Below are 11,890 nucleotides of genomic sequence, written 5' to 3' on the forward strand. Positions count from 1 at the left end.
GGGGCTGCACTTGGGCGGTCTTGACTGCACCGTTGTCAGATGGGAATAAGCAGGGAATAGCGCTTGTGAATAGCCACTAGTGGGCAGATCCGAATAGTCCTCTGGGTGACAACCCCCTCCCCTGACAGAGGTCAGCAGGCGGATGGACGCCATTTTCTGACGTCAGCCGGACCCCAGTAACACGATTGTTGCGTAGGAATCTCCATGGTTTGTATAATTCGGGGCTTGGACACATCAGGCCCCACTGTCAGGGTTTAGACAGCCCTTCAATAGGCAATATACGATCTACTCGATCCGGCCCAAATTTGTCCTAACCGTGCCCGGGTGCAGTGCCCCAATGCGTTGGTGTTGATTCTTTCGTTCGCTGCAAGGGCCGCCCGCCCGGCTCCCATAGCGCGAGAAGGATGCTCGTACTTGGCGCAGATAATCACTGCTGCTATGAATCTGGTCCTGCCAACTGAGTGTATCCCTCCTGTTTGTGCCGCTCATTGATTGAATGCCCAAGTCTCGACGTGAGACGTGGTGGTGCGCGTGGTCCACTCCGGAATACATCAGTACCTGACTAAGCAATTAGTGCTCCATGACGCTCTGCCGCGCGTCCCACACCACTTGGAGCTTTTTCCTCTGGGGGTAAGAAACCATATGAGCAGCTCGCTGTATCGGAAGCTCAAAACTGGAGCTCTGCGAGCATTGTTTGCGGGAACGTTACGTGATGGGTGTCGTGGCCAGGACTGAAGTCACTGGGCAGTGTGACGTCGAAACGGCGCATAGCATAGTAGCTGTATGACACGCATGGGCGCAGAGCTTGGCATGGCACCTTCCGTGGGTCTGATACCCGGCATCCTGGCGCCTGGGTGGGGGGGGCTCCACGCGTCAAGTGGGCCCCGATTACATCTTGCTCCGAACTGCTGGCTGTCATATAGACGGCCACGCCTGCCAAGCAGGGGGGAAACCTCGCCCGGGCATGCTAGTAGAGGCCATATGTTTGGAAGCATTAGAAGAAATAGAACTCCGAGAGTGCCGAGGACAGTGTGACGCTCGACAGCTGAAACCTCAGCGAGTGCAGCCCGTCCGCAACCTCCCTACACCTTCGACAACGAGACGCGCAAGCAGGAGAACAACGCCACGCCCGCTACCAAGGTCAAAAAGGAGGGGGAGGCCATGAAGCTCAAATCTGAAGACAAAGACAAGAAGTAGTTTCGACTGTTGGACCTATCAAAGTAGGATCACAGAAAACATAGACCGTGCGAACCAGTCCTCCTAGGCCCGCGCGTAAGAAGCCGCCAGCGGAACCACTGCGGCTAGGTACCAACTAGTGGGCTGTCAGGCAAAGGCGCACGTGCACAAGCTCCCGGGACGACGTACCATGGAATCCGCCCGTGAGCAGGGTTCAGACTGCTGACGCCTAATGCTGTGGCCCGTGACGATCGAAATATGGGCCTGGTGGAGGACGAGACAGGCGGCGATGAACAGTACGGGTCCTTGTGTGAACACAGGGTATGCGGTATATCTTCTTACCTATTCACGCTTATACTCAATTCGCAGATACCTATCCAGGTGCACGACGATACCTTGGAAGACAGAGATGGCCATATCTAGCGCGAGGAAAGTCGTGATGTTTTGGGGGTCTATCATGTTGTCTTCAGCAATCTTTCGGAAAGAGAGAATAGCGTAAGCGGGGTCTCGAAACCCGAACCCAGCGCCACGTATCCCATGTTCCCAGTCGAGGAGCCTCATCCAAAATGGAATAGAAGAAAAGTAAGAGCAAGAGATGAAGACGGCGTTATTATCAATCATGACGGAATTTCACGTTAAGTACCAGTAACGGCAACGCCCATTAGCAATTTAGCTACACGCCTTTCTGAATTCGAGCCGTCATTACTCCCATATCTACCTCCGTATATATGGAGCCCAGAACCATGCAGCGAATTATCGTAGCGTCGATCCATAGCAAACAGGACACACGCGCTGCTCCTGTCGAGTTCGTAAAGACGGTCAACAAGGAGATCCGGCGCGAGAATGCTACAGTCTCAGTTTGGAGTCAAAGCACTGTCTAAGATGTCAGATTATACATTTTCACATGCATAGGACATGCTTGCACAGCAGTACCAAGCAGTCAGCCTCTCAGATGCTGGTGTTTGGCTACACACCATCGCTCTTGACCAGGCGGAGCTTGAAATGCATCCACGCCGTGTTCTTGTTGACCAGGAAAGAGGAGAATGACGACACTAGTCAAAGGTCAGTATCGCGCTGACAATGCGAGGCATCGGAGCAGGTGTATGGACACCACCAGCGACGGTGCCGCGTTTCCGCTGCCCGCACAGTCTATCTTGGCGTTTTGACAGATGCTGTATTTATACCACCAGGCCAGAACCGCCTCGGTAGAAAACTTGCTGCTTTGATTCCATACTAGGGCATTGGCATCCACGGGCTGCAAATTGGCTGAACATCACTCCATGATTGGATCCTCATCCAGCTTTTATGACCCTTTCCCACACAATTGGACCAAGCACATTTCCTGCACAAGTCGGAATCAACATATTACAAGATGACAGACCTTCTTACACCTACCTCGGCCAAGGAGATTACGAATGTCTCTGATCCACTCATGTTACCGAGGACGGGCACCAATACAGCCTCTATTGATGTGCGGACCGCGCTCGAGCCGAACGATTTCCCTGCCGTCCCAAGCATCATTGGTGACATCTCTGCCTTATCTAAGGTCTTGAAAGCCAATGACAGGAACAGTCGTCTACAGGTCCTCGAGAAGGCCAGGGAGCTGGTTCGCGCACTCGAAACACCGCGGGAGACCATGATCAAGCACACATGGGCACAGGTAAGGCTCCAGTCCTCTTGCTCAGGCTTCCTTCGAGTGGCTCATGTGCTAACGTCCTCTAGAACACGGCCTTCACAGCAATCTCCTTTGGTGTGGACACTGGCCTGTGGAAGCAATGGGTCGAGAATGGCAGCAATGTCCCACAGAAGGTGTCGAGCCTGGCGGCACAGCTCAGGCTTGATCCAGCCGTACTCGGGCGCTTCCTGAAGCACATCAGCGCCATGGGATATATCATAGAGACGGGGCCCGATGAGTACAAGCTTACCAACTTCACCAAGTCGTTGTCACTGCCCATCATCGCAGACTCGTATCCTTTGTGGTAAGCCTGTTCATTGCCGTTGATTTCTCCCGATATGTCAGCTTCTGAGCAAACCGCTAATACTGGTCAACAACGACAGTCTGTGGAGTATCAATAACGCCCTTGCCAACCTACATGGCTACCTCCGGGAGACGGACTTTGCAGAACCCACGTCCGCGACAGACGGCAACTACCAACATGCGCACCACATCAAGGCAGACGTTTTCACACATTTTCAGGAAAACCCCCCGAATGGTCCGCGCTTCAACAATCTCATGAGTGGTTATCGCCAGGGCCGGCCCAGCTGGATGGACAAGGACTTTTTCCCAGTGGAGGAGAAGATGATCGATGGCTTTGATCCATCTGGTGACGGCGTGCTCCTCGTCGACATTGGTGGCAACGTCGGACATGATCTTGATGAATTCCGACGCAAGTTCCCCGACCATCCTGGAAAGCTGGTGCTTCAAGACCTCGAGCGGGTTATAAACCAGATTGAGCACCTGGACGAGGGGATCGTGCGGATGCCACATGACTTCTTCACAGAGAATCCCATCAAAGGTATGTACATGCCGCTGATTGACCCCAATAACCCCCAGGCCGTTCATCCACGGCATGTTTGGTGATCACCATCGCGCTGACAAAAAAAACATAATAACAGGCGCTCGTGCTTACTACCTGCACACCGTCCTACACGACTGGCCCGATGACCTCTGCGTCAAGATCCTCTCTCGTGTCAGCGAGGCCATGAAGCCTGGATACAGCAAGCTGCTCATCAACGAGCAGGTTATCCCCGCTCGGAATGCGCACTGGGAGGCCACTTGTCTCGACATCCTCATGATGAGCCTGCTCAGCTCAAAGGAGCGGACTGAGGCAGAGTGGAGGAACTTGGTCGAGGTACAGACTGGAGCGAACCTGAGAATCGTCAGGTTTTGGAGCGTCGGAAATGGCGTGGAGAACTTGATCGAGATTGAGAAGGTGTTGTGAAGTGGAGGTAGTATGGCACGGCCAAAAAAGGCAATCTTGATTGCACGGGTATCCGAGAGAGATCAGAGGGTCAGAGGGATCAGAGCGTCAGAGGGATCAGACGTTATCATCATGATAACTTCTGTATTCCGGTGCTTGTGATCAGGTTTCTGCCTGGTGCATACCGTAGTAAGAAGGGAAGGCCTTACCCGATTCGCTCATCTCAACTATGCAAACCTTGTTCATAATCGATCCCCAGCCACTCTGGGTCCAGCTGACAGTCTATGCTTAGTACGTCTCCTTGAGGTGCGGGCCTGACGAAAGTGCCTCGTAGAGACGAGCACCCCTTTTAACCGATCAAGGTGGAATCGCATATGTCCTAGAGCTGCTATGCAGCGCTGTGCACCGTGCCCAGCCTTGTTCAAGTCAGGCAAAAAGTATTCGTAGAGAGGCCCAGATCATTGGGCGCAGCGAGTCCTGGCCCGCTCAAAACCAGCTACAAAACCCACATCCCATCAAATTTTGTGTATCCTCATCCCAGTGATGCACGACCCGCAGGGGAGCATGGAGACCCCACTGCACACAGCCTTGTCAGGGTCTGACATTCTTCATCCGGACTGTGCTCCGTGCAAGTGAGCAAAGGAAAGACGGTGGACTCCTTGGCAATGTGGGCACCGCACGTTGCGTGGGCCCAATACTATGTACAGGCAGCAGGGCTTTGTTTGAGAATAGCTCTCTGCTAAAATCGGGATGGCCCGTGACTATGCCCAAAGCCTCAAGGAAGACACCGCTGAGTGTGGGGAGTGTCCTGGCCTTGTCGGCGTATAACCCGCTTTGCGCCTTTTGCCCGCGTGTCTCTTTCTAGACTATTTGCGCACTTGGCAATTGCTCTAGTGGAGAAGACCGAGACAATAACTTCACGGTTTCGGTAATATTGGCTGTTATGGAAATTGCCATGAACAAGTCGGTGTGTCTTCAATATCCACGCGAAATGTGTATAAGAGGTCAAGATATTTTCTTCGGCTATATTCCAACGAAGCAGCATCAGTGTCACAGAAGTGCCCTTCCCAAGAGCCACGGTCGCTAGTCGGTGTGACTTTCCATCAGCCCTCTAAAGATGCTCGTCCAGCCCTTTGTCTCGGCCTCTACGGCTCTCCTCTCTGCCGCTTCGGTATTTCTGTTTTCCACTCCAGTCAAGGCCAACTTCGACGTTTACAGAACCGAGATCATCTGGGGCAACCGCCCTTCGATCGTCTGGCAGTTCTGGGAGGCCCAGGCCCCAAACGACTGTCCCAGACTCTTCAAGCAGCCGCTATTCGAAGAGCTGAACAACAAGCCCAACTGGGACAGTCTCTGGGGCGTCAAGTGCACAGGTAGCGGATGCTCTCCGCTAGACCCACCTGGGAACATTGACGAGCTCAGGCTCAAGCTCAACCGGGAGCCCCTTTTGGACTGGAGTGAGTATACTGTTCCGTGTCTTGATGCAGCGTTGGTCACTGGGACGATGTCCACTCCAACCTCTTCTTCGCAGTGACAAGATATCGGTAGCTTTGGGGCATATTGCTGACGATTATCTTGCGTTCTGTAGCACTCTCCAAGAACCGTGGCTGGTCAATGATCGGACGTAAGTGCAACAGCAGTCCAAGACACTGCCCACCTGGGCTCAATGTCTATACAGGCTTACTGATTCTGACTTGCAGGCGACGGCAACTCGTACGGCGACTGCATGGTCTTCCCCCAGGGTGACGTGACCTGCTGGTTCGGGGGCTACCATATCCAGTCCCGCCGCAAGTTTCGCTGTCTCAGCCGCTTCACCGCCGATGATCTCAACCGCCCGGCCCTCGGCGGCCGTGACCTAGCGGACGAGAATGCGGACAGCGCGACTCGGGTTCTCACCGGCGCCATGACTTTTGAGCAGTTCATCGGGAAGGAGTACGGCACCAGCCCGGCCGGCCTGGAGATCAGACCTTCTGTGCTCTGAGCAGCGAGAAACGAGCAGGTGGCTTCAGGTGTCTGAGGTAGTTCAGCAGAGAATCAAATCACTTTTGCGGTTAGGTGTTCTAGCTGTCGAGCGGCATAGGTCCTCGCCAGGTCTGGTTCGGCCATTGCAGGAAGGAATGGCATACATTATCAAGGACCGAGGGTTAAGCCTCTCCAGAATCTTGAGAAGTCTTCCCATGCTACTCTAGTTGTCATGCCAGCTTGAAAATTGACGACAAGCACTATGTCCTTTTAACTTACACTGGTCGGATGATCGTTGATCTGTGAACGTGAATGAGAAGCTCATGAATCCGACTGCGCGCCTATCTCCATGAGCATAACGTGTTCGGCTCCCATCTCAGGCCTTGCAAGGCACATCTCCAGCTGGGACAATAATGATATCATGATACCGCGAACACGAAATTCGACAGCCCCAGGTCAAAGCAAAAGGCAAAGTGAAATCAAAGCTTCGACTCCCTGCCCTTCTTCGCCCCAGGACTGGCACCCTCCTCCGTCGGTGTCGGTGCCTTCTGACTGATCTCTTTCTTCAGACTAGCCGGATCGCCGCCCTTCTTGGCCGCCTTCCCGCCACTACCGCCGGCTTTGTTGTCCTCCAACTTCTTCTTGTTCTCCAGCTCGCGCTGCTTCGAAGGCGTGTTCGAGTCCCAATTCGCATCATGGGTGGGCGGCGGCGGAGCAACGGGCGGCGCATACGGCGAGCCGTCCTTGTTGTTGCCGTCCTTCTGCCCGTGCGCGCCAGCCTCCTCGGGCTTCGGGATGCGCTCGCTCGTCTCGCTCTTGAGGCTGATCGGGTCGCCGAGCTGGCTCGGGTTCGCGCCGGGGCCGTGCAGTTTCTTGGCCGCCTTTTCGCGGAGGGTCTCGTTGTCCTTGCCGGCCATTGTTGCGACTGGACACTTTTCTATCTCTTACTTTTTTCTTTTTGTTTTTGAAGTGGCGACTTGTACGCTGCGAGAGTCGTGGTTTAAAACGATGCTCTTTTTAAGGTGGAGAGCCGAGAATGGAGAAATGTTATGTCTGATCAATGTGAGTGACCTAATTGTGACGTCTCCAAGCTGTTTTACACAGGGGGCACGGGAGTTACACGGGAGTTACACGGGAGTTGCCACGGGAGGATGAATGGCACAGGCAGAGGCAGAAAGGAGGACGGTTCACAAAAAGGGAAAGAACCCTGCCCGAATAGAGTGCTCTTGCTCCGTGATATACAATTCCTCTAAACTGCGGTGACCTCATTACGGTAAATTAAACATTACTTGCTATGATGGACCTCGTAGCAACTACACCAAGTGGGAAAAAGTCAATGACCTCACGACCAGCGAGACGTCACCGGGGCGCACGCACTTTGAGCATGTGAAGTCAAGTGCTGAAAGGCGGGGTTGATGACCCGCTACAGACTGCCCTGAGAATGCCCTGGGGGAAGGCGCTGAAGATCCGGGGTTTTAGTGGGTTCTCCCACCTGAAGTCTAGCCCCGTCGTGGGAGGTCCTGGTTCCTGTCATGTCTCTCTGTCCAAGCTCTTTTTGGGGCCTCTCGATGTGCTGCACATCTCAAAATGGCGGGACGGAAGTCAACGGATCTCAGCTTGGGGGTGGTGATGTTGATGATGGGGGATGGGGAGAACAGTCCAGTACTTATCTATTTTGCGACGAGAATAGGACGGTCTATGAAGAATCACTTATTTCATCAGTTCATGGGAAGGCCACCTGTTTCCAAATGTGTCAGTCTGCATCACACCAACGCTGAACAAAACTCTGAATGGCCTCATCTGTCAAGCAGTCATGCGTGTCGACGCTAGTAATCAAGAAGAAAGAAGGTATATCGCTAAAAGACATCGCTATGTTCATCAAGTATGTACACTTGAAAGTCCAGCTGGACTCAATCCGCCCTCCGCCGATACTTTGACCGGAATACTGAGAACTCTGTCGACGGCTTCTGTACTCGACCAAGCTCAGGACTCCTCCTTCTGCTGCCGCTGCCGTGGAAACCTCCCGGGCTAGCGTCGCGATGACTCCTGCGTGGGTGGCCGCGCACGTACTCGGCAAGAACCTGCGTATACAACGACGATGCAGACTGACTTCGTCGCATCGCTGCGCTCGACGCTGATGATGACGTGGAGAACTTGTTGCCCGCCGACCGACACGAGAGATACGAGTCTGAGGGCGCCTCTTTGCGAGGCGTCGGGGTTTCCGACTCTGAACCACCATCGTCAGTCTCATCACACGCGGCAGGTGTGAAGGAACAAGAAGTGGTGGGCACCTCATCATCGGTATATGATGCAGAGGTGTCAGGGAGTGACCGCGTCTCGTCATAGTCTGAGACAGATGTCGGAGGCGACAGGTGGTCATCCGTCTGGGAGAAGTCTTCCTCATCGTCGTACGCCGTCAAGGTCGCGGAAAACACCAAGTCATTCTCAGTGTCCGCGTAAGACGCGGCTCGCGATGGCGTCGCAAGATCAAAAGCGAGCTCAGAGTCAGAGAGCTCAATAGGCGAGAGCGCAGAGCCGGAGAGGTCTGACGACATCGTCGAGGACCGCGGTGAGAGAGGCATGTGGCTTGCGGGAATGTCGGTGGTGATGTGTTTGGGTTCATAGGTGACGCGATCATATATGTCGTCGTCAGAGCTGTCAAAGATGTATACGTCGTCGACAGGGACTTGGGCGGTCGCGGTTGTGTGGTTTGACGTCCTCCATGGGTGCTCGTCGGGTAGATATGACGAGTAGTACCTCACGAGGGAGTCCAGCGAGCGTGTGCGAAAGAGCTGGATGGCGTGCTGCCACTGCTCGGTGCCAATCAGGTCGGGGTTGGCGATGATCTCGACGGCGGCAGACTCGAGCGACTCGTTGAGCTCCCGCAGACGGAGCGCCTTGCGCTCGGCCAGGAGACGGTGGAACTCTGTAGGAGAGCTGGCCGTCGTCGAGATCTCGTAGACGTCGTGGTGGAAAGCCTCGGGGTCCTGGATGCTGGAGGGGATGGTATTGTACTGGTCATGGAGTTTGGTGAAGAGGTCCTCCCTCTTCATCCCAAACTTCCAGGCCGGCCATTGCCAACTCGGTTCGTCCATGTCCCAATCAAAGTCCGGAACGCCTTGCTACGAAGTGGAGGTCCAGGGAGACCGGGTATCAATGGTTGCTGCGAAAAGGAAAACAAGAGGTCGACTACGCAAGGAAAGTGGTGTACACGGGGGTATCGTTATCGAAGAAATCGTCTCGTCTCAAAGGGCCCTCGTGGTCGCTATCGACACGAAGGCGTGCTAGGGCTCTGCTGCTGGTTGTATGGTGGTGGTAGGGGTGTTGCTGTCCAGCAAAGCCGTTTATTGACTACCAGAGGGATCCATCTTGTCTCGTCGCTGTGCGGTGTCGGGTAGAGGCGTGTCTAACACTGGGCTACAGTGGCTGTCGTCTGCTGTGCAAGTATGCTGACCGGCGGGGATCGGAAGAGACGTTGGCGGTACTGTGCTGGAGGTGAAAGACGGCACTCTGGTGACGATGGCAGCGAGGAGAAAGGTGAAACTGGCAGGCAGAGGCTCCGTGAACTGACCTGGCGACACTGAGCCCTCGGGCGACCTGGCGATGGCGTGGTCTTGGGGGGAATGGGCAGGACCTGGAACGGTTGCGTGCGAGCGCCTGAAAACTCAGGCAGCAAGGAAGGGCGAGTGCAGCCAATAATAGCGCGCGTCAAGGAGCAAAGGCCCACTCACACTGCCGGGTTTGTGCAAGGTGTGAGCCAATGGGAAGAACCTGGCTCAGCCGGGAGGGGCCCGCTGCTACGCTACGACGTCTCTCTGCTGAGACCATGCATGGGCTGTGGCTGGCGGAGGCCAATCACGAAGGCCCAGTCCTAGCAGCGAGGGCCAATGAACATGTCTGAATGTTGCTGGTGATCCACCATTATGCAATCGGGCACTTGGCTTGCAGGGTTTGTGCAGGGTTGGGCCAGGGAGAAAGGCTCGGAAGGAGGGCTGGTGGAATCAGCCTGCGTAGGACTGGCCGTGGCGGGGGTTTGCTGACTGCTGAGAGACAGCGACGGGGCGGACGTGCGAAAATGGCCCGGTGTTGCCTGTCTGTCGTCTTTGCTGTCGTCGGTGTTGTCGCCGCCCACCACCACCATCACCACCATCCAACGAGGGTGTCCAGGAGAGCGCCCAAAGTCTTTGCAATGACGATAATCCACGACTGGGAGGGATGGGGTGACGCCCTTGAATAAGCGTCCGTAGCCATCTCTGAGGTCGAATAAGACGCCGTGAGTTGTTGGAATAGGAGCGACTCCTCAATGCCCCAGTGGTCACGATGCCTGGGCCGTCCCCGGCTGACCGCCACACGAGGACAGACAGACAGCCCCTCCTGATGGGGAGCGAGGCTGCTTCCTCCGCGTGGACACAGTCAGGTCCCGCTCCATTACAACGGCATTGTTTGCAGCATAAAGACGAGAACATCGTCATCGCTCTCGAAAGGCAGTATTGGCATGGCCTTCGATCGATGGGAAACGGGATGCATGGCCCCGATCACAGTCGTTCCTCCCGAACCATGAGATAGATGTGTTGCCGTGTGAAAGTCTTCTGGATGCTCACAAATAGAAACCCACAACACGAGATCAACCTCGCCCGCCTGCAAATCCAGGTGGCCACCCTGGAGAGACCACATGACGGCTGGTCTGGTCGCTGAGTACGCTCAGGAGCACAGACATGTGTCCTTTGCGGATACTGTAACCGCGGCTACTACCCCATTGTCTCCCACCTGGGCAGGGCTCGTGTTGTGGTTGAAGGATCAGCCACAACTGGGGGCTGGGAAGCCTCATGAGGCGCAACAGAGCTAACCAATGTATACTCTTCCCAGCGCGCTAGAGGCAGCCGTTTGAGGCTGAGCCTCGTTCCTGTGCCCCTGGCCCTAGCAGCAGCTCTCTTGTGTGTGCCTCTGCCTCTTGAGTCGCGTGCTGGGACAGACTGTAGTCAAGTGACAGGAGAGCCAACAATAGAACGGGTGACTCACCACGACGGGAGCGTCCTCAGATGACGACAGAGAGCCCGCTGGGATCTCCTCTCCTTGTTGTCTTGAGGTCTTGCCGTCTACTAGCTCGATCCCACAGCACAGAGCACGCTGGCCTTGGTTTCCCATTGCGCACTTTGCGGCGAGCGAGAGCGTGCCCTTCTTGTACTCGCGGGCGCTGGTGCTGCTGTCTGTCAGTCTGCCCTGCCGGTGGGGCTCTGCCTCTGCCTCTGCCACTGCCACTGCCACCCGAGCGAGGCCCTCCCGCCGCTCCTTCCCCCCCAAGAGCGCGGGACCAGCCGCACAGGATTGTGCTTCTGACCTCTTCCATCTCTCTCTCCCTTTGTCAGTCTCACCTCTCAAAACTGGCCTGCTGTGCCTGGCAGACGACTCGTCCTGGTCAACGGGCCTGCCCTCCTGACTGCTGCGTTCCTGGCCCAGGGCTTCCTTCGCCGGCCTCACTTCCATGTTCTGCTGAGTATTAGCATGCCTGCATAGCGAGCGCTTCTTCTGGTCTTCTTGTGTTCCTTCTTGTCTTGTCAGCTCATACATACACTACTACCCTCTCATCATTGATACTCCCAAACCACACACACAAACCTCCAACCCCCAGAAACCACACCCGCATATAGCACAGACACGCACAAGCAGACACACACACACACACAACGCACGCATAACGCTCGCAACGGCTCCCTCGTTGCCTCCCCAGATCATATCATATATAAACGTATATGCTGCCCCCTCTTCCGCGCTCCGCTGCACTGGTCCCTGTATCTCATATGCGACTAGATCCACTGCCACCATTGCTCACC

The 11,890-nt window shown here is 55.2% G+C and overlaps 5 protein-coding genes across 5 annotated transcripts; 2 read left to right on the forward strand and 3 right to left on the reverse strand.

Annotated features, from left to right (window-relative positions):
* Positions 1-2,608: 2,608 nt before the first annotated feature.
* On the forward strand, positions 2,609-4,285 carry B0I36DRAFT_420899 (hydroxyindole O-methyltransferase; the record flags this gene model as incomplete). Its single annotated transcript, XM_046162173.1, has 4 exons — positions 2,609-2,836; positions 2,899-3,155; positions 3,235-3,692; positions 3,793-4,285. 4 exons carry the CDS (start codon positions 2,609-2,611, stop codon positions 4,116-4,118), a joined length of 1,269 nt encoding a protein of 422 aa, XP_046014705.1. The 3' UTR covers positions 4,119-4,285.
* A 929-nt stretch (positions 4,286-5,214) lies between these two features.
* B0I36DRAFT_346524 (uncharacterized protein) lies at positions 5,215-6,078 on the forward strand (the record flags this gene model as incomplete). The annotated part of the gene is made up of 3 exons (XM_046156469.1): positions 5,215-5,554; positions 5,686-5,721; positions 5,798-6,078. 3 exons carry the CDS (start codon positions 5,215-5,217, stop codon positions 6,076-6,078), a joined length of 657 nt encoding a protein of 218 aa, XP_046014706.1.
* Positions 6,079-6,205: 127 nt separating this feature from the next.
* B0I36DRAFT_316632 (uncharacterized protein) lies at positions 6,206-7,221 on the reverse strand. Its single transcript, XM_046153055.1, has one exon. The coding sequence runs from the start codon at positions 6,974-6,976 to the stop codon at positions 6,539-6,541; it is 438 nt and encodes a 145-aa protein (XP_046014707.1). The 5' UTR covers positions 6,977-7,221; the 3' UTR covers positions 6,206-6,538.
* A 682-nt stretch (positions 7,222-7,903) lies between these two features.
* B0I36DRAFT_82513 (uncharacterized protein) lies at positions 7,904-9,309 on the reverse strand. The gene has a single exon (XM_046163402.1). The coding sequence runs from the start codon at positions 9,152-9,154 to the stop codon at positions 7,970-7,972; it is 1,185 nt and encodes a 394-aa protein (XP_046014708.1). The 5' UTR covers positions 9,155-9,309; the 3' UTR covers positions 7,904-7,969.
* A 1,631-nt stretch (positions 9,310-10,940) lies between these two features.
* B0I36DRAFT_82537 (uncharacterized protein) lies at positions 10,941-11,856 on the reverse strand. Its single transcript, XM_046163403.1, has one exon. It carries the CDS (start codon positions 11,625-11,627, stop codon positions 10,977-10,979), a length of 651 nt encoding a protein of 216 aa, XP_046014709.1. The 5' UTR covers positions 11,628-11,856; the 3' UTR covers positions 10,941-10,976.
* Between the last annotated feature and the right edge of the window lie 34 nt (positions 11,857-11,890).

The sequence above is a fragment of the Microdochium trichocladiopsis genome (assembly GCF_020744255.1).
Source record: "Microdochium trichocladiopsis strain MPI-CAGE-CH-0230 chromosome Unknown B0I36scaffold_3, whole genome shotgun sequence".
Lineage (NCBI taxonomy): Eukaryota > Fungi > Ascomycota > Sordariomycetes > Xylariales > Microdochiaceae > Microdochium > Microdochium trichocladiopsis.